The following is a 22,436-nucleotide window of genomic DNA, read 5'->3' on the forward strand; positions in this document are numbered from 1 at the left end:
CTCTTATTTATGGATGTCACCCTGTCCTCGTTGGTGACAGATGGTGAACCAAGTGGCCCATCTGCCTTCCATTTGGTTACCCACCCTGTGCTTATTCAATGGAACTGTAATGGATACTACCATCACCTCCCAGAGTTGTAATCCCTTATTGTCTTTTACTCGGCAGCTTGATTCATTCTCCAGGAATTTCATTTTGCTGATGCTTACTCACCAACCCTTAGTTGGTTCCATGCTTTCTATTGGGACCAAGTCGGCCCTTTGAGGGCTTCTGGTGGTGTCTGTACATTGGTCCATATGGATATTGTTAGTATATAGGTCCCACTTCGTACCCCATTGAAAGCAGTGGCTGTTCAGGTCCACGTGGACTCTGTGGTCATGATTTGCAATCTCGAGCTCTCTTCTGACAGGCCACCTACATCTGCTGTCCTAACTGCCCGCCTTCAGCATCTCCCCCATCCCTTCCTCCATTTTGGGATTTTAATACCCATCACCCTTTGTGGGGCAGTGCTTTTCCATCTGGTTAGAGGCTCCTCATTAACCAATTTCTTGCTTTCCATGTCCTGTGCCTTCTTAATGGTGATTCTCCTACTCATTTTAGTGCTGCATATGGCACTTTCTGTGTCATTGATCGTTTGATTGCTGCCCCTCCCCTGCTTCCTTCCTCACACTGGTCACCACACAGTGATCTCTGTGATAGTGACCACTTTCCGTTGATTCTCTCATTCCCTTCCTGCCTCCCAGTGACCCCGTTGCCACACTAGGCTGCCGGCATTGCTGTCACACACATGACAGGCCGTGTTCACCAACGGCCAGTTGTGTTGTGGAGCACAGCCATTACCACCATTACCCATGATTGTCATTGTGCCTTGCAACATCTTAAGTGGCACCAGTCTGATTAGCTTTAAATGTCTACATGCCAAAGCCCATTACTTAATCAGAGAGAGCAAATGGGTGTGATGGTAACACATTGTGTCATCTTTAGGTTCTGTCCCTTTGTCACAGGTGTGGGCTACACTCCACACCCCCCAAGGTTGTCAGTGGCAGTCTTCCATTTTAGGCCTTGTCCTTCCAGAAGGCCTTTGTACAGATCCCTCAGTCCTTGCACAACTCCATTTTGTGATGGCATTAGCCTCCTATCGAGCTGTCTTCCTCCCCCACAGACAGCAGGCTGAAGCTTCACACTTACATGTCACCCCTTGTCAGGCCGAACTCTACAGTGAACCTTTTATTGAATGGGAACTTCTTCTGGTCCACCGTTCTCCCCATGATTTAGCTCCTGGCCCTGATCCCATACATAATCAATTGCTTCACCACCTCAGTCCTCCACAATGCGAAAATCTCCAGGTGTTTAACCATATTTGGCTCCAAGGCATTTTACCCTCTCAACGGAGAGACAGTATTGTGGTTCCCGTTCTTAATTCTGGCAAGGATCCGTTGTCCTTTGATAGCTACCAACCAGTCAGCCTTACCTGTGTCACCTGCAAGTTACTTAAATGGATGGTGGTTTGTTGGCTCAGTTGGGTCCTTGAATCTCAGGAACTTTTTATCTCTTTGCCAGTGCAGCTTTCAGGAGCGATGGTCTCCGACTGATCATCTGCTTTGATTGGAAACCACAATTCAGCAAGACTTTTCCTCAACACCGCCATCATGTCACAGTTTTCTTCAATCTTTGTAAGGCCTATGACCCAGTTTGGCACCATCACATCCTCGTTATGCTCCATGAGCAGGGTCTTAGGGAGCCCCTCCCAATTTTTATTTGTCAGTTCCAGTCCCGATCCTTCACAATCTAGGTTGGCACTGTTCTTGGCTCTCTGTGGACCGAGGAGAATGGCATTCCACAGGACTCCGTATTAGGTGTCCTTCGTTTTCTCATTGCTATTAATGGACTTGTGGCCTCTGCCAGACTGTTGGTCACCCCTGCTCTGTATGTGGGTGATTTCTGTATTTGGACTAGCTCCCACATGGTGCCTATGTGGAATGACAGCTCCAGGATGCCATCCGGCACGCTTCCACGTGGACATAATCACTCATTTTTCAATTCTCTCCCCTTAAGTCGAGGGTTGTGTATTTCTGTTGCCGTACTACAGTCCATCCTGATCTGGAGCTCTTACTCAATGCTGAACGTCTGACTGTGGTCCCCCAGTTATATTTTTTAGGTCTTCTTTTTGACAACAAACTTACTTGGTCACCCCATATCTGATATCTGAAGGTTGGCTGTTTTCGTAAAGTCAATGTTCTTCACTTCCTTGCCCACACACCTTGGGGCGCAGATTGTTCGACCCTTCTGTGCCTTTACTGGGCATTAGTTCTGTTTCAGCTGGACTATGGTTGTCAGGTTTATGCATCAGCTGCCACTTCTGCACTGCTCCTTTTGGACCTGCTTCACCATCGTGTTGTCCGTTTAACCACTGGTGTCATTAGCACCAGCCCTTTCAATAGTCTCCTGGTTGATGCTGGCATCCCACCCCGTTTGATTTGTCTGTTCCAGCTCCTGGTTTGCTTTGCATTCATTATCCCTTCTTTCCCTGCTCACCCCTCCTATACTATTCTTTTCACAGCTTTAGGCTGTTTTCCAACCACTACCCACTCTCGGATGAGTTCATCTCACCATTGAGACTTCCATCTCTTTTCTTTGTCCTCTTCTCCACATTCCCTTCTAAACCCCCCCCCCCCCCCTCTCTGTTGGTTAGTTCCTTGGCCATGGATTTGGATGGATCTCTTCGGGGTTCAGAAAGCCTCCATTGCTCCAGTGGTTGCTCTGTTGTTTGTTCTGGATGCACTTAATGTGAGTTTTAGGATGCCATTTTTTATATACCCATGCTTCTACATCTGTCGATCCTATGGGATATGCTTTCACGTCTTCTGTTGGTATGGAACACAGTCTCTTGCCTGCCATGTGTGAGTTGATGCCCACTTATCAGACAGGTTATCACTCTGAGTTTATCCCACCACTCTATGGTTTCTGCCATCCATGACCTTCTTGTTGATCTAGATGATGCTGCTTATTCCGGTGGTATACTGGCCATGAATGGTAGGGAACTTGCTAATCATTTGGCTGGGGGAGGGGCGGCCATTTGTCTCCCATTCTCCATGACCACTGTGGCGGCAGATTTGTTACTTTACATCAAATCCATTTTTGCTGAATTGTGGACTGACTCTCGGGAGGCTACCCCCCATCTAATAAAATTCGCATGCCTCTCTAAGTGGGAATCAACCATCCTCTTCCATCTTTGTGTTATCCACACTAGACTGACCCACGGTTTTTACTCGGCAGTGAGCTACCCCTTGCCCCCCCCCCCCCCCTCCCCCTCCCCACTCCTTTTTTAGTTGTGTGGATCCCCTCACAGTGATCCATGTATTGCTGAATGGACCTTTGCACAAAATATGCCCTCCCACCTTCTTTGTCTCAGCACTGTTCGGTCCCCTTCCCCAAGTCAACCAACCAATGCTGTCTCAGGTGTTAGTGGATGACCCTCGCATGGCTACATCTGTCCTCAGTTTTCTTCATGAAAGTCATTTCTATTTTCAGGTATAAGTCCTTGAATTTTCCTCTGAAGTTTGAATCCCTCAGTTAGCACAACTGTTGGTATGGAGGCCTTGACCTTGCCTCCACACCAGCCAGGTTCTCCCATCCTTTTCCCTATATTTTATCTGGTCTGTTGTGCTGTTTTGTTTTCCCTTTTCTCGTGTCTTCTTCCCCTTGTGTTGTCCCCGCTGTACCGTGATAATGGTATGTTGTGGGTGTCAGGATGGGTTGGTGGCAGTGCTGATGTCACACAGCATGTAGCGTTTTTGGGGCACCCCTGCTCTCCCTGTTTCCACCCAACCTCCTCCTGTGGCTTCCTCCTCCTGCGCCACTGACGTCCCTTTTCCCTCTTTGTTTGCATGTTATCCCTTCCTCTCGACTGGACTGGACTGTGCTGTTTGTGTCGTTTTTCCCTTGATTTCTGCAATACTAGATCTTTGGGCTGATGACCTTGCTGATTGGTCACCTCCTCCGCATTGAGCAATCTGCCATGTATTTGAGCAAAATCACTTCAATTTGGCCCCTGTTGATAATAGGGGACGCCAATGGTATTGTTTGTGCATGCCATGGGTTCTATCTGCAAATAAAATATACAGCACAAGAAACAAAGTCATGATTCCTCCTAGTTATTCAGGTTATGTACTATTGATTGTTGTGTCTACAAAATGTTTTCAGTGATCATATGCTTTGTTTTACATTGCTTTGTGACTTAACCAAAAGAATACTTCAACACTTTTATTTGTTTCAACATGGAAGTTCAAATGATTAATATCAATAACAACAAAAGTGGTTGCATTACTGACTTGAGAGAGAGAGACCATAGGTCATTGAGTCACTGTGGACTGATATTCTGAAACTACTTGTTATTTGTCCTGTTCATATATTACTTTTGTTTGTTTATAATCTTTAAGAAGCAAATGAATCCATTCATTTGATAATCCTTTATTTCTCAACCGTCGTTAGTCACTGTCCTCAGCCCCCTCCCTGTTCCCATTCCAGCACTACACAGCCGTCATTTCACCACCACACCCAGTCTTCTAATTTCTTTTATTTATCTCCTTTCCGCTACTTACCCTTTCCTCCCTCCGCACCTTCTCTCCTGCCCTCCGTCTAAACTGCAACACGACTGCCCACCACTCCCATCATACTATCCCTCCCCCCCCCCCCCCCCCCAAACTCCTCCTTACCCCCACCCAGTCGCCACTCCCATCATGCACTGGTGCTGCTGTTCGCAGTGTGGTCTCAGCTCTCCTAGACTGCAGATGTGTGTGCAAGTTGCATTTGTGTGTGTGTGTGTGTGTGTGTGTGTGTGTGTGCGTGCCTGCGCGCACGCGCGCGCGCGCTGTGTATGTGTGTCTGCTGCTGACAAAGGCCTTAATGGCCGAAAGCTTTAATTGTGTGAATCTGTTTATTGTGCCTATCGCGACTCAGCGTCTCCGCTATATGGTGAGTAGCAACTTTCCTTCTCTGGTACTGTTACAGTCCTCTACTTCTGTAACTTTCAAGCTTAGTAAGAAGAGGAGTATTGTTGACAATCTCAAATGTTTTGTTTTAGGTCAGAAAATATTCCTACTGCCTTTCTTCTTCTTCTTCTTCTTCTTCTTCTTCTTCTCCTTGAGAATAGTTGACATTCAGTTCTTGTTTATTGAGTTACCTAGCCTTTTACCCATTAATTTTTCCAGTACTCTATATATACATAAGGTTATTCTCATGGTAGATCTCTCTCAACAATTTTTAAAATTGCTAACACCTTTGAGGTTGGTGACACTTACATAAAGATGCTTCACTGTAAAGAGTTCCTACAGAGCTGAGTACTGTGAAATCCTGCTCATTATCACATTAACTGCTGTTCAGTGTGTATCCTTTAGTTATTAACAGCCTTTAGTGTTTCCTTAATGTTATCCTGACCGTTACTGCTTTTGTTGTTCACATTGGTTATAGTGAAAAGTCTGCACCATCATCTGAGCACACTGTAAGTCTTAATATTCAGTCCATATGCATGGCATAATTGGTGGTGGATTTCTGCTGGAGCTTGCTTATGGCAGTGCAGAAACCTTATAACTGCACAAAGCTTGCTGGTTATGGGAGATAGTAGTAATCTTCTTCTGGCTCTCTGAAATAATGACTGCCATAGCAACACTGAAATGGCTCCACATTATTGCCTCATACCCCCCTCTACTACCCCTTCCCATCTTGGGAAGCAACTGGAACTTACGTTCCACAAGACCCTTGTGTTAAATTTTTAGCTGTCCCACTAAAGTAACATTGAATATGTATAATTTTTTTTTAATTTGAATTTTTTACAGTTTTTTCATTGGTTTTCCTGATTTTCCCATTTTCCATTGTTATGATGCACACTATTTGTTTTACTTTATTTGTGGAATTTTTTGGTATCTATCAATACTATGCATTAGTTTTGTCAGTCAAATGAGCTATTGTAAGATTGTATTCATAGATATCTTTTAGTGGGTTTGAACAGTATTATGAAATGGGTTGATTACTCGTCACAGTAGAGATGATTGTTGAGTTGCAGACAAGAAAAGGAAAAAACACACATGCATTCACATCTGTCAGACACACAACAGCTATTTCTGGCCACTTCAGTCATTTCATCGTGCCAGTATCCAGTTGAGCGTGTCATCTTTATAGTGAGTAGCAATCTATTCTTTTCATAAAACTGTTGCTATTCCAACCTTAACTTTCCCTTGTTTTAGTGGGTATGCACATTTGTCAATTTCTTCCAGATCTGTTGTGATACTTTCTCTTTATAGCAGGAAGTTCTGGAGTAGTTTGCTTCATATCCTGACAAAAATCTCTCTCTGACTGCTGGCATATTGATATTTTAGAGTTCTTCTTTAACAGTAATGGCTAGTATTTGAATCTTACTGTTTCTGAACACTTTATTATTTTTCAAACCATTTAAATTCTTCTTTATAATCTCACATTTTGTTGAACTTATGTTGTTTATGTAACGTTCTCTTTTTTTCTAAAGTATTTCAGACATTTTTATGGAATGTGATACACTGAGTCTGTTATTAAATTTAATTTCAGGATTCTTTATGTTGCAATCTCAAAATCATCTACACTTCTGCATGGTGATGTTTCCTGTCTTTGTGAATTCTAACCCTCCTTAGTGACTACAGCTACACCCTCATAGTGCCTATCAGTTCTACTGTAATAGTGTGCCAAATGAGAATAAGAAGAGAAATTTATTTCGTGAATTGTCAGTGGTATTTAAAATGTAAATTTTAACCTTTGGAATTAAATCTATAGATAATGTGGAAATTAATAACTGTAGATATTCCCTTACAGGATATTCTGATGTCTAACTCTTAATCATTATGTATACATTGATGAGCCAAAACATTATGACCAACTGCTTAGTGGCATGGTAGTCCACCTTTGAAATGCAATACAGCAGCAATTCCATGTGTGATAGATTTGGAAAGTCCTTGGTAGATTTGGCATGAATTGTCTGTGCCCAGGTTGTGCAATTCCTGCAAATTACAGGCTGGTGGTTTGTGGCCATGGAGCTGTTGCCTGATAGCATCCCATGTGTGTTGCATTGGATTCAGATCAGGCAAATTTGATAGCTAAGACATCAACATGAGTTCCCTATCATGTTCTTCAAACCACTGTAGAGTGATTGTGGCCTTGTGACATGGGCGATTACCCAACTGAAACATGCTATAACCGTCATGGAAGACATAGGCATGAAGGGATGTGTTAGGTTCTCGGTAATGTCCAAGTAGTTCACTGCCATCTTTGTGCCTTTGATTACTATTACAGGTTCCATGGAAGCACAGCTACATGTCCCTGATAGTATAATATTGCCCCCAATGGCCCGTGTCCATGATATGATGTGCTTTTTGAGCAGCCGTTTACGTGGATGATGGTGTACCCAGACATGATGACCAACCTTTTGTAACAAGAAATGTGTTTCATCAGACTAGACAACACTTTTTCATTCATCCATGGTTCAGTTTCAATGATCCTGTAGACACTGCAGTAATTGATGAAGTCATTGGGTTGTCTACTGCGGAGCTCCATATTCAACAATTCTGAATGGTGTGCTAAGAAACACTTATGACTACTCCAGCACTGTACTTTGTCCTCAAAGCTGCTACAGAGCAGGCAAGCTTTTGACGTCCACATTCTGTGCTGAGCCATGGACGTCCAACACCTAGTTGCCTAATTGTGGTTTTGCCATTCTTAAACCACTTCCATTAGTTCTCATGACAGTGGCATGTGAACAGGTTACCAGCTTTGCTCTTTCCAAATGTTTGTTCTCGGGCACTGCTGACTATGACAGTCTGCCATTTGTCAAAGTAGTTTACGTCAGTGGATTTCCCCATCTACTGCTCGAATTGCCACTAAAATGATTCCCACCACTGCACCACTTTTCACTTACCATACCACGTCACATGCCTGCTCTACTATCAGATGGCATTCAGTCCTATGGTAGGCAGTGCTCATAATCTCTCTCTCTCTCTCTGACACAAAACACACACACACACACACACACACACACACACACACACACACACACACAACACAACACATAGCAAATTTGGTAGTTCATGTATCTGTTCAAGTATCTGCTTGCCTTTTATTATAGAGGTGTTTGTGAATGTCTATTTTTTCAACTAATCACAACTGTGGAATTGTATAATTAAAACACACTGCTTCAATTCTAGTTACTTCATCAGTTTTTCTCATATTTATAATACTCCAGACAAACCATACATGTAATAATATTACTGTCTATTCTGTGGCCTTGGCCAAATATGTATTTTTTATTATGAGCTTATCACATTCTGCTGTAGATCTAATTTTGTGAGAAGCAACAGAAAATTGAATTCAGGTCAACACTCTCCCAACTCACATGCAGTGCCCCTCTGGGTATGTGAATTCGTTGCTGGGCCAGCTAATCTTGTGATCATTAGCAGTCATGTGATTGTTGTCCAGTTTGTATATGTTGGTGTATGCCTACAAAGAATGTTTTATTTGAGTTTTAAATGCCAACATGCTATTTCCCATTCCACAGCGATACCATATGTTGGATCATCTCATCTACTTCACACTGCACAACAGGAAAACATGTCAGGTCAGAAGGCAAACTGATGCTGAACTGTTCTCTGCACCCATCTAAACTACCCACTAGCAGTCCATAAGATTTAGGTTTTCTGGGTGCTTCACCTGAGTATTGCTGGATGAAATTCATTGCTCTTCTCCTGACTGCACCAGGGCTGTATCTGAATTGTGATAGAATGTCTCATCCTTATTTGCCACCATACACAAGGTGACCCCTTTTCATCATGCTTCTCCCCCTTCCCCCACCCCACTCTCCACCACACACACACACACACACACACACACACACACACAGTCTGATGTGATGCACATTGCAGCTGTTGGTTGGAGAATAAAATATTTAGTTCTTCTGTGGTAGCTTCATTAAACTAATTTGTCACTAGAAAAGTGTATTGACTTATCATGAGAAAATGTTGAAAAATTAAGAAACATTGTTAGAGAGGGCATTCCAGAGAAATAGTCTTCCATTATGAAATTTTTTTTGTCCAATTTCATGTAAACATCTACTAACTTAGTCTTCAGAAGGATTGAAATTTACTTGCTAGTAAGGGTAACTGTAACTGTAACATCAGAATACTGACCTAAAACTTTTGGAAACATTTGTAAAAGTGATAATGTGTAAGAGATATCACAGTTGTTATTATTTATAACTGTTCCTACCCTTATAATCACCATTGTTTACTTATGATTAATTGGGTCACACAAGAGTTCTGTATTTTAACTTATGAAAGCATATCTTTTTCCAGGGATTGCAGTCATATAAGGATACTGACCTCAAACAATACTGGATGCCTGATTCAGTCAGTAAGGAATGTTATGACTGTGGTGAAAAATTCACCACTTTTCGTAGAAAACATCATTGCCGTGTTTGTGGACAGATATTTTGTTCTCGGTGTTGCAATCAAGAAATTCCTGGAAAGATAATGGGATGTACCGGTATGCTGATAAGTTCATTATATTTCTAAGAGTGTATAGCTTTATGTCCAATGTAGTGGAACATTTTATGCATTGTTGAGCAACAGTCATACAATATTTTTTGAAGGAACACACTGCCATTTGACTGTTTGTTGTTTATTTAAGTACAACCCAGGTTTTAGCCTTTTATGCCATTTTCAAGTATTTGATTTTATTGTTTAACATATATAGCTGGACAACATGTTAAGTGTCCTGCAATATATGTTAAAGAAATAAAAGCAAATACTTGAAAAGGGCATAAAAGACCAAAACCTGGATTGTACTTAAATAAACAATAAAATAGTCAAATGGCAGTGTGTTCCTTAAGGAGGGGGGGGGGGGGGGAAACCTTGTGTATGTGTCATTTGAATGAGACTTCGTGATCCATAATAAGTAAAGACAAAAATTTTAACTTTAGTATTGTGTGTTTGCTGGTCATTTTCTTATTTGCTTAGCTTGACTTTATGAAACTTTTTCTTTCATTGTTATTTACAAAATGATTTTTGGATTGTTTCACATTTACCAAGTGTCCTGCAGTAGTGCTAGCATATAAAATGGCATCTGTTGCGTTACGTTTGAAGTACCTAGAAGCAAAGTGGGCAATCTCCATTTTTTAATTATTTTTTAGGTTATTTTGTCAGATATGGATTCTCCTTGATGGTTTTTAGTAGCATCCATCGGTTTAAAGAAGAAAAAGCAGCTGTAAATGGTTTTATTTACCTGCTGAAAACTGGTGTTAGAAGCAAAGTCTATAATCTCCGTGATCATCTGTTACAGTCTGAGAAGCAAAGCCTGCAATATCCACATTGAGCAGTCAGAGACTGCATTTTCTCCATGTGATTGCCAGCCACTGTTTTTCATTTGTTAAACTGTAGCAAGAGATTACGTTGTCATGCATTGTGTTAATAGTGCTTCTGTTGAGACATTTACAGCAGTAGCTATTATTAGGTTGTAAGATATACTGTAAAATGAATAGCACAGATAAAAGTCTGAAGCAGAAAGGATCCTGAAGCCTCTGAATGCCTCACATTTTCAGTTTTCTCCCTGTTTGAGATACATACTCAAGACATCTACCAACAGTCAGGACAATATACACTACATGATCAAAAGTAACTGGACACCCCCCAAAAAAATATGTTTCTCATATTAGGTGTATTGTGCTGCCACCTACTGCCAGGTACTCCATATTAGTGACCTCAGTAGTCATTAGACATCGTGAGAGAGCAGAATGGAGCATTCTGCAGAACTCACAGACTTTGAACATGATCAGGTGATTGGGTGTCACTTGTGTCACACGTCTGTACTCGAGATTTCCCCACTCCTAAACACCCCTAGGTCTACTATTTCCGATGTGATAGTGAAGTGGAAACATGAAGGGACACATGCAGCACAATAGCGTACAGCCAACCTCATCTGTTGACTGACAGGGACCACCAACAATTGAAGAAGATCATAATTTGTAATAGGCAGACATCTATCCAGACCTTCACACAGGAATTCCAAACTGCATTAGGATCCACTGCAAGTACTATGACAGTTAGGTGGGAGGTGAGAAAACTTGGATTTCATGGTTGAGCAGCTGTTCATAAGCCACACATCACGCCGGTAAATGTGAAGCGACGCCTTGCTTGTTCCCTTGATGTTGTTGTTGTTGTGGTCTTCAGTCCCGAGACTGGTTTGATGCAGCTCCCCATGCTACTCTATCCTGTGCAAGCTTCTTCATCTCCCAGTACCTACTGCAACCTACATCCTTCTGAATCTGCTTCGTGTATTCATCTCTTGGTCTCCCTCTACGATTTTTACCCTCCACGCTGCCCTCCAATACTAAATTGGTGATCCCTTGATGCCTCAGAACATGTCCTACCAACTAATCCCTTCTTCTGGTCAAGTTGTGCCACAAACTTCTCTTCTCCCCAATTATATTCAATACTTCCTCATTAGTTATGTGATCTACCCATCTAATCTTCAGCATTCTTCTGTAGCACCACATTTCGAAAGCTTCTATTCTCTTCTTGTCCAAACTATTTACCGTCCATGTTTCACTTCCATACATGGCTACACTCCATACAAATACTTTCAGAAATGACTTCCTGACACTTAAATCTATACTCGATGTTAACAAATTTCTCTTCTTCAGAAACGCTTTCCTTGCCATTGCCAGTTTACATTTTATATCTTCTCTACTTCAACCATCATCAGTTATTTTGCTCCTCAAATTGCAAAACTCCCTTACTACTTTAAGTGTCTCATTTCCTAATCTAATACCCTCAGCATCACCCCACTTAATTCGACTGCATTCCATTATCCTCGTTTTGCTTTTGTTGATGTTCATCTTATATCCTCCCTTCAAGACACCATCCATTCCGTTCAACTGCTCTTCCAAGTCCTTTGCTGTCTCTGACAGAATTACAATGTCATTGGCAAACCTCAAAGTTTTTATTTCTTCTCCATGGATTTTAATACCTACTCCAAATTTTTCTTGTTTCCTTTACTGCTTGCTCAATATACAGATTGAATAACACCGGGGAGAGGCTACAACCCTGTCTTACTCCCTTCCCAACCACTGCTTCCCTTTCATGTCCCTCGACTCTTATAACTGCCATCTGGTTTCTGTACAAATTGTAAATAGCCTTTCGCTCCCTGTATTTTACCCCTGCCACCTTTAGAATTTGAAAGAGAGTATTCCAGTCAACATTGTCAGAAGCTTTCTCTAAGTCTACAAATGCTAGAAACGTAGGTTTGCCTTTCCTTAATCTTTCTTCTAAGATAAGTCGTAAGGTCAGTATTGCCTCACGTGTTCCAGTATTTCTACGGAATCCAAACTGATCTTCCCCGAGGTCGGCTTCTACTAGTTTTTCCATTCGTCTGTAAAGTATTCGTGTTAGTATTTTGCAGCTGTGACTTATCAAACTGATAGTTCGGTAATTTTCACATCTGTCAACACCTGCTTTCTTTGGGATTGGAATTATTATATTCTTCTTGAAGTCTGAGGGCATTTCACCTGTTTCATACATCTTGCTCACCAGATGATAGAGTTTTGTCAGGACTGGCTCTCCCAATGCCGTCAGTAGTTCCAATGGAATGTTGTCTACTCCAGGGGCCTTGTTTTGACTCAGGTCTTTCAGTGCTCTGTCAAACTCTTCACGCAGTATCGTATCTCCCATTTCATCTTCATCAACATCCTCTTCCATTTCCATAATATTGTCCTCAAGTACATCGCCCTTGTATAGACCCTCTATATACTCCTTCCACCTTTCTGCTTTCCCTTCTTTGCTTAGAACTGGGTTTCCATCTGAGCTCTTGATGTTCGTACAAGTGTTTCTCTTATCTCCAAAGGTCTCTTTAATTTTCCTGTAGGCAGTATCTATCTTACCCCTAATGAGATAAGCCTCTACATCCTTACATTTGTCCTCTAGCCATCCCTGCTTAGCCATTTTGCACTTCCTGTCGATCTCATTTTTGAGACGTTTGTATTCCTTTTTGCCTGCTTCATTTACTGCATTTTTATACTTTCTCCTTTCATCAATTAAATTCAATATTTCTTCTGTTACCCAAGGATTTCTACTAGCCCTCGTCTTTTTACCTACTTGATCGTCTGCTGCCTTCACTACTTCATCCCTCAAAGCTACCCATTCTTCTTCTACTGTATTTCTTTCCCCCATTCCTGTCAAGTGTTCCCTTATGCTCTCCCTGAAACTCTCTACAACCTCTGGTTCTTTCAGTTTATCCAGGTCCCACCTCCTTAAATTCCCACCTTTTTGCAGTTTCTTCAGTTTTAATCTACAGGTCATAACCAATAGATTGTGGTCAGAGTTCACATCTGTCCTTGATGTAAGGAACGTAAACATTAGATGATGGAACAGCAGAAAAACATTGTGTAGAGTGACAAATCATGGTACACAATGTGGCGATCCAATGGCAGGGTGTGGGTATGGCAAATGCCTAGTGAACATCATCTGCCAGTGTGTGTAGTGCCAACAGTAAAATTCGGAGGCAATGGTTATGATGTGGTCATGCTTTTCAAGGAAGGGGCTTGCAGCCATTGTTGTTTTGTGTGGCACTATCAGTGCACAGGCCTACATTGATATTTTAAGCGTCTTCTTTCTTCACACTGTTGAAGAGAAATTCGGGGATGGCGATTGCCTCTCTCAACACGATCGAGCACCTTTTCATAATTCACGGCGTGTGGCGGAGTGGTTACATGAGAACAACATCCCTTTAATGGACTGGCCTGTTAGGAGTCCTGGCCTGAATCCTATAGAACACCATTGAGATGTTGGATTGCCGACTTCATACCAGGAGTCACCAACCGACATTGAAACCTCTTCTCAGTGCAGCACTCCATGAAGAATGGGCTGCCATTCCCCAAGAAACCTTCCAGCACCTGATTGAGTGTATGCCTGCAAGACTGGAAGCTGCCATCAAGGCTAAGGGTGGGCCAACACTATATTGAATTCCAGCATTACTGATGGAAGGTGCCACGAATTTGTAAGTCATTTTCAGCCAGGTGTCCGGTATACTTCTGATCACATAGTGTACTTGTAAGAGGTGAGAACTACTACATGTTTGACTTAGGCCACTTTAAATATATAACAAAAAAGGATTGCTCAATGCACTCAACCACTGTGCAACAACCTTGTCAATCCTAAGAAATTGGCTGATGTCAAACACTTGCTTGAAATTCATTTTAGTGAGAACTGACATCAGAGTATGAAACTGGATTTTTACAAGCCTCCTTCTGACATCCCTAATGAGACAGACAATAATGACTGTGAGTGTGAAATAATGAGGGTGTCTCCAGAACTGTGTGTGTAGAAAAATTATATTGTGATCTCTAGTAACTTCAACTAATGAAAAATAAAATATAAATATGTGGGAGTATGCTTTATTGATAATATAATAATAATCTTTGTTATCCATATTTAATTTCAGATCTTAAGATACACAATCACAACTCTGCTACAGACCTGGCTGAGGTGCAAAATAAATAAAATCCACATGTCAATAGCAAAAACAGAAATCTCCAAATTAAAACCGTTTTTATGTTGCTGCAGCTACTTAAAGGGCAAAATATTATGTATACCTGTTTTTCTAATGCCTGTCCACATAAAACGTTAGTTACTGCTTGAATTTTCGACCCACGAACACCTATACAGTTGTTTGCTTCTACGGTAAAATTTTCTAATATGAAGATTACTGACTTTGCTTCTGCGCATGCTCGTGCGTGTGGGTGCACGTGCGCTTGTGATTTTTGTGTGTGTGTGTGTGTGTGTGTGTGTGTGTGTGTGTGTGTGTGTGTGTGTGTGGGCGCGCGCACGCGCGTAGGGCTGACATGAAACTTGGTTTATCTCCGATTTTGATATAGACGGAGTGGATAACAGGATGAATATCTAAAGCAGAAGACTAATTTGATGGTGCACAGAATACAAATTGCAGGCACTCTTGCATCCCGTGTATGATGTGCTGTACAATACAGAAAATTCACTTAAAATATTTCGTGGTTTGGAATTTTAGTAGGAACACCACATTGAAAGTGTATGCATGTAAGAAATTGCATTTGTCTATTTGTGCTAAATATTTTTGCATAAGAGTGAGATTGTAGATGTAACAGATAAAAGAGCCATTAGGGAATATACAAAGACAAAATGTGGTGTGCCACCTCCACATTCTCCCAATCCCCTTTTCTATTGTACCAAGTTTTGTTTGTTTACAAGAGGGTAATTCTCCTTGTAATTGCTGATCTGCTCCTGCTGCTTTGGTAATGAGACAAATCTGATACACACGCCAGAACTCCTGAAGATAGACGTTGACTGTGGATATTGTGTCACAGACATTGACTGTGGATATTGTATCACAGACACAGTCCCTTTGACTGTTTGAAGATCTCATTAAACGTGCCCAAAGATGTAAACAACCATGTGTGAGCACCCATTAGATGGAGGGGGCCCGACAGCTGATCAGTTCCAGTCATTCCACCAGGAAGGAGGTACATGGCTCGTGTTGCCTGTAGTTCAACCAAGCGTAGGAGGTCAGTACTGTCATTCGATCGTGTCTGCATTGGTATTTTGTGCAAGGAAGGGCTCTCAGCAAGGGAAGTGTCCAGGCACCTCAGAGTGAACCAAAGCGATGTTGATCGGACATGGAGGAGATACAGAGAGACAGGAACTGTCAATGACATGCCTTGCTCAGGCCACCCTTCAGGTTGCAGTGGATGACCACTACCGACGGATTATGGCTCAGAGGAACCGTGACAGCAATGCAGGTACAGGACATCGTGTTACGACTCAAACTGTGCACAATAGGCTGTATGGTGCGCAACTTCACTCCCGACATCCATGGCGAAGTCCATTGTTGCAACCATGACATCATGCAGCGTGGTACAGGTGGATCCAACAACATGTCAAATGGACTGCTCAGGATTGGCATCACGTTCTCTTTACCAATGAGTCTCACATATGCCTTCAACCAGATAATTATCGGAGACGTGTTTGGAGGCTGAACCCCTTAGACACACTGTCCAGCAAGTGCAGCAAGGTGGAGATTCCCTCTTGTTTTGGAGTGGTATTATGTGGGGCCGACGTATGTCACTGGTTGTCACGAAAGGCACCGTAATCGCTGTGCGATATTTGAATGAATGCCATCCTCCAACCGATAGTGCAACCATATCGGCAGCTTATTGGCGAGGCATTCGTCTTCATGGATGACAATTCCCGCCCCCATTGTGCACACTTTGTGAATGACTTCCTTCAGGATAGTGACATCACTCGACTAGAGTGGCCAGCATGTTCTACAGACACGAACCCTATTGAACGTGCCTGCGTTGGATTCAAAAGTGCTGTTTATGGACGATGTGACCCACCAGCCACTCTGAGGGATCTGTGCTGAATCGCCATTGAGGAGTGGGACAGTCTAGACCAGCAGTGCTTTGATGAACTTGTGGATAGTATAAGACAATGAATACAGGCATGAATCAATGCAAGAGGACGTGATACTGGGTATTAGAGTGTACATCAGTCTTTACCACCCCATGTGGAGCTGTGGGTTGGAATAGGTCTGAGGTATTTCTGCCTGTCGTAAGAGGTGACCGAAAGGAGTCTCACACGTTTTGGCCTTTATTTGATGGTCCCCTTTAGGGTTGGAAATCCCATGTTTCAAAATTTTCCCAAAGAGCAAGCCAATTGGGGAAGGATGCCTTACAAGGGGCATCATCGTGTCTATCATGCACTGAGACCTGTCACATCCTTCGCCGACATAGATCTGAAATTCTGCTCATTCTTCAACTGTTTGTCGAGGTCATCCTCCTGGGTGCATATTTTTCCATCAACTGTGCAGTATCATTTTCTACGCTGACAATGATAATAGACTTGTTTGCTTGGTTGCACCTGATATCCAGCACGGTATCCATTTAGTTGTGGTGGGGCTGCCATGTGCCCTTTGGTTGTAGACCCCTGACCACACAGGGATCGCTCTGCTGATGCCTGTGCCTTTAATTCCACACATATACCAAGGAGTAGATGCTCGTCACCCTGGGGCATTGGGACTCCTGGCAATGGCCATCCTGCCAGGTGGCCTTTGCTGCAGCTGGGTGGCACCCAGGGCCCTGGTTTTAGTGGGTGGCATGAGGGCAGATGACATGCGATGAAGCGTGCATCATCTCTTGCTGGTGGTCAAACACCAGCAGTCTCTTAAGCATTCATGGGCTCATTTCAATGCACAGAAGTATGACCCCAAATAGTTCCCCTCCCTGGCCATACCATGGGAGGAGCCTCAGGTTAAGAATGACAACAACTCTTATTTGCCCCGGTACCTTGTATGTTCGAGAGCTGATGAGGAATCATTTCATGACAATGAAGCCTCAGTTTTTTGTTGATCATTTAGAGGACAAGTTTGGGGAGGTGGAGGGCTTGTCCAAAATGAGATCTAGGTCAGTCTGGATCAAAACAGCATCCTCTGCCCAGTCATGGGCATTACTAGCTTGTGACAAGCTGGGGGATGCTTCTGTAACCATCATGCCCAATAAGAGCTTAAATATAGTCCAGGGTATCATATTTAACAAGGACCTGACCTTCTTTTGCAGTCTGATGATGAGCTGCGCGCCAATTTAGTGCTGCGAGGTGTACATTTTGTTTGCCGTGTCCACCGGGGTCTGGGGAATAATCAGATTGCCACTGGTGCCTTCATCTTAGCTACGAGGGTGATACATTACCCGAGAAAGTCAACGTGATGGTCTGCCGCTGTGATGTAAAGCCGTATATCCCTCCCCCAATGTGGTGCTTTAAATGCTGGAAGTTCAGCCATATGTCTTCCCGCTCTACTTCCAGTGTCGCATGTCGAGATTGCAGATGCCCATCACATCCCAATACTCTGTGTGCACCGCTTCCTATCTGTGTCAACTGCGAAGAGCACCATTTGCCATGCATGCCTGACTGCAGTATTCTCCAGAAAAAAAGGAAAGTAATGGAGTACAAGACCCTGGACCAACTGACCTACACTGAGGCTAAGAGGAAATTTGAATGCCTGCATCCTGTACAAATGACATCGTCTTATGCTGCTGCTACAACAGTTCTAGCACCATCAACTCCGCCAATCCCAGTCACCTCTCAGAGACATAAGACTACACGTGCCCCTTTGATGGTGGGGGGCACTTCCCTCCCTATCGCTCCCACACCACCTACCTTGGGAGCACAGCCCTTCCAACTCTACTTCTCAGCCGGACAAGTGTAAGTCTTCGTCAGCTCCTCTCACTAGGAAGGGGTCCCTTGGGTCACTCCTTTCCCAGGTTTCTGTTAGTGGGAAAGAAACCCTCCCAGCCAGGGAAACTCGAGGAGCAGTGAGAGAAATCCAAAAAGAACAACCCCAAGACCATGGGAATTGCAGTGGCACCTACATGACCGCTACCTACAAGTTCTGCATCTGCGGATGAGGTGGAGATTCTGGCTTCCACTGAGGACATAGATCTTGCCGGACACACAGACACAGTGGATATAGACTGCTCAGGCAATAAGTCGGTGGCATCAGGTGACCCTGAGGTGTAAACTGCCTCATTGAATGTTCCATGCCTTCCCAGTCTCATGATGACACCATCCTCCAGTGGAATTTTGGTGGTTTTTTCCACTGCCTGGCTGAGCTACAGCAACTGTCAAGTTTTACACCTGCTTTCTGCATTGCCCTCCAGGAAACCTGGTTCCTGGCAATTCAGACCCCTGCCTTCCAGAAAACCTAGTTCCCGGCAATGCAGACCCTGCCTTCCATGGCTACAAGGGATATTGCAGGAACTATAGCAACTATAATCGAGTGTCAGGTGGAGTTTGCGTTTATGTACTAAACTCAGTCTGTAGTGAAACTGTGCCCCTTCAAACCCCTCTTGAAGCTGTGGCTGTCAGAATGAGGACGACGCAGGAAATAACTGTCTGCAATGTGTATCTTCCTCCAGATGGTGCAGTACCTCTGAATGTATTAGCTGCACTGAGTGATCAACTCCCTAAACCTTTCCTACTTTTGGGAGACTTTAATGCCTATAACCCATGGTAGGGTGGCAACATGCTTACTGGCCGAGGCAGGGATGTCAAAACTTTACTGTCTCAGTTCGACCTCTGACTCTTAAATACTGGGGCCGGCACACATTTCAGTGTGGCTCATGGTAGTTACTCAGCCATTGATTTATCTATTTGCAGCCCAGGAATTCTCCCATCTATCCACTGGAGAGCACATGATGACCTGTGTGGTAGTGACCACTTCTGCATCTTCCTGTCACTGCCCTGGCAGCAGGCCCATGGATGCCTGTCCAGATGGGCTTTAAACATGGTGGACTGGGAAACTTTCACCTCTGCTGTTACCGTTGAATCACCCCCACATGGTAACTTCGATGTGATAGTTGAGCAGGTGACGACAACAATTGTTTCTGTGGCAGAAAAGGCAATCCCTCTCTCTGTAGGGTGCTCCCAGCGAAAGGCAGTCCCTTGGTGCTCGCCGGAAGTTGCTGAAGCAATTAAGGAGTGTTGGCGAGCTCTACAGCGGCATAAGCGGCACCCTTCCCTGGAGCACCTAATAGCCTTTAAACGGCTCCATGCCCGCATTCGTCAACTTTCCAGACGACGGAAGCAGAAGTGTTGGGAGAGAGATGTCTCAACCATTGGTTGCCATACATAACCTTCCCAAGTCTCCAAGTCTGGGCAAAGATCAAATGTGTTTTCGGGTACCAGGCCCCAACAGGTGTTAACATAAATGGTGTTATCTACTGATGCAAACGTGATTGCGTATCACTTTGCTGAGCCCTATGCTCGAGCCTGTGCATCAGAGAATTACACGAATTACCCCCCCCCCACCCCCCCCACCCTCCCCACCCTCCCCCCCCCCCCCCCCCCCCCCCCCCCACCCCCACCCCCCACAGCCTTCCGCACTGTCAGATGGCAGCTGGAAGAAAAAGCCCTCTCGTTCAGTTCACGCCACAGTGAATCCTATAACACCCCATTTACAGGAGTGGGAGTTTCTCAGTGCCCTTGCACATTGCCCTGACACAGCTCATGGGCCAGATCAAATCCACAGTCAGATGATTAAACATCTTTCATCTGACTACAAGTGACATCTCCTCGTCATCTTCAACTGCATCTGGTACTATGATGTCTTTCCCTCGCAATGGTGGGAGAGCACCATCATTCTGGTGCTCAAACCAGGTAAAAACCTGCTTGATGTAGATAGCTGTCGGCCCATCAGTGTCACAAACGTTTTTGTTAGCTGCTGGAACGTATGTTGTGTCGGCGGTTGGGTTGGGTCGGGTCGGGTCCTGGAGTCACGTAGCACTACTGGCTCCATGTCAGAGCAGCTTCCACCAGGGTTGCTCTACCACTGATAATCTTGTGTCCCTCAAGTCTACCATTCAAACAGCCTTTTCCAGACACAACACCTGGTTGCTGTCTCTTTTGATTTACAAAAAGCGTATGACACGACCTGGCGACATCATATCCTTGCCACATTATGCAAATGGGGTCTCCAAGGCCCGTTCCCGATCTTTATCCGGAATTTCCTGTCACTTCATACTTTCCATGTCCAAGTTGGTGCCTCCGGTAGTTCCCCCCATATCAAGGAGAATGGGGTTCCATAGGCTCTGTATTGAGTGTATCTCTATTTTTAGTGGCCATTAATGATCTAGCAGCAGCTGTAGGGCCGTCCGTCTCACCTTCTCTGTTTGCAGACCACTTCTGCAATTCAGACTACTCCATCCAGTACTGGTGTTGCTAAGCGGCACTTAAAGGGAGCCATCCACAAGGTGCAGTCGTGGGCTGTAGCCCACGGTTTCCAGTTTTTGGCTACAAAGTCCTGTGTTATGCACTTCTGTCGGCATCGTACCGGTCATCGAGAACCTCAACTTTACCTTAATGACAATCCACTCACTGTAGCGAAGACATATCGATTCTTAGGACTGGTTTTCGATGCCCGATTGTCTTGGCTTCCTCACCTTTGTCAGCTTAAGCGGAAGTGCTGGCAGCACATCAATGCCATCTGCTGCCTGAGCAACACCAAATGGGGTGCAGATCGGTCTATGCTGCTGCAGCTCTACAGAGCCCTTGTTCAATCCCTCCTCGACTATGGGAGTCTAGTTTATGGTTCGGCGGCACCCTCAGCATTGTGTTTACTCAACCCAGTGCACCACTGTGGCGTTCGCCTAGCGACAGGAACTTTTAGGACGAGTCCAGTGACAAGCGTCTTGGTGGAGGCTGGAGTCCCTCCATTGCAGGCTAGATGTGAACAACTACTGACCAGTAACATTGCACATGTTCATAGTTCTCCTGCGCATTCAAATTACCATCTCCTTTTCCCACCTACAGCAGTTCATCTCCTGCATCGGTGGCCCAGGTCAGGACTTCCAATTGCAGTTCATGTCCGATCCCTTCTTTCCAAACTGGAGTCCTTGCCTTTACCACCTATACTTGAGGTCCATGCAGGTATACCTCCATGGTGTACACCTAGGCCGCAACTTTGCCTGGACCTTTCACATGGCCCTGAGGACTCAGTTAACCCTGCGGCTCCCCGCTGTCACTTCCTGTCGATTCTTGATATGTACTGAGGCTATGAAGTGGTTTACACTGACGGCTCGATGGCTGATGATCACATCGGCTTTGCGTATGTCCATGGAGGACATATTTAACAGCATTCCTTGCCCAATGGCTGCTGGGGGAGTCGTTTCTTTTGTGTACCAACTCCTTGAGCAGCCTACAATCTGTCAACCAGTGCTACTCTTGTCATCCTTTGGTAGCGACCATCCAGGAGTCCATCTATGCCATGGAATGGTCCAGTTGTTAAGTGGTGTTTGTCTGGACCCCAGGTTACATTGGCATCCCAGGCAACAAACTTGCCAACAGGCTGGCCAAACAGGCTACACGGAAACCGCTTTTGGAGATCGGCTTCTCTGCAACTGACCCGCGTTCAGTACTACACCACAAGGTTTTGCGGCTTTGGGAGATGGAATGGCATAACCTCAGTACACATAACAAACTGCGTGCCATTAAGGAGACTACGAATGTGTGGAAGACCTCCATGCAGGCCTCTCGCAGTGAGTCTGTGGTTCTCTGTCGGCTCCGCATTGGCCATGCTTGGATGACACAAGACTACCTCTTGTGCTGTGATGACTCACCTCAGTGTCGGTGTGGCACCCGGCTGACAGTGGCCCATATCTTGGTCAGCTGTCCTTCTTTGGCTGCCCTGCGATGGACTCTTCAGTTACCGGACTTGTTGCCATTAATTTTAGCTGATAATGCCTCATCAGCTAATTTAGTTTTACGTTTTATACATTACGGTGGGTTTTATTATGCTATATCAGTTTTAGCGTATGTCCTTTGTCCCTTTGTGTTTTCCACTCTAATGC

At 44.2% G+C, this 22,436-nt stretch overlaps 1 protein-coding gene across 2 annotated transcripts in view; it reads left to right on the forward strand.

Annotated features, from left to right (window-relative positions):
- The window catches only part of LOC124605327 (1-phosphatidylinositol 3-phosphate 5-kinase), a 364,356-nt gene that overhangs the window by 36,799 nt on the left and 305,121 nt on the right, over nt 1–22,436 (forward strand). For both annotated transcript variants that reach the window (XM_047136933.1, XM_047136934.1), the window contains exon 4: nt 9,367–9,556. In XM_047136933.1, coding sequence (XP_046992889.1) covers nt 9,367–9,556 — 190 coding nt within the window. The remainder of the gene's footprint in view (nt 1–9,366; nt 9,557–22,436) is intronic.

The sequence above is a fragment of the Schistocerca americana genome, chromosome 3, assembly GCF_021461395.2.
Source record: "Schistocerca americana isolate TAMUIC-IGC-003095 chromosome 3, iqSchAmer2.1, whole genome shotgun sequence".
Taxonomy (NCBI): domain Eukaryota; kingdom Metazoa; phylum Arthropoda; class Insecta; order Orthoptera; family Acrididae; genus Schistocerca; species Schistocerca americana.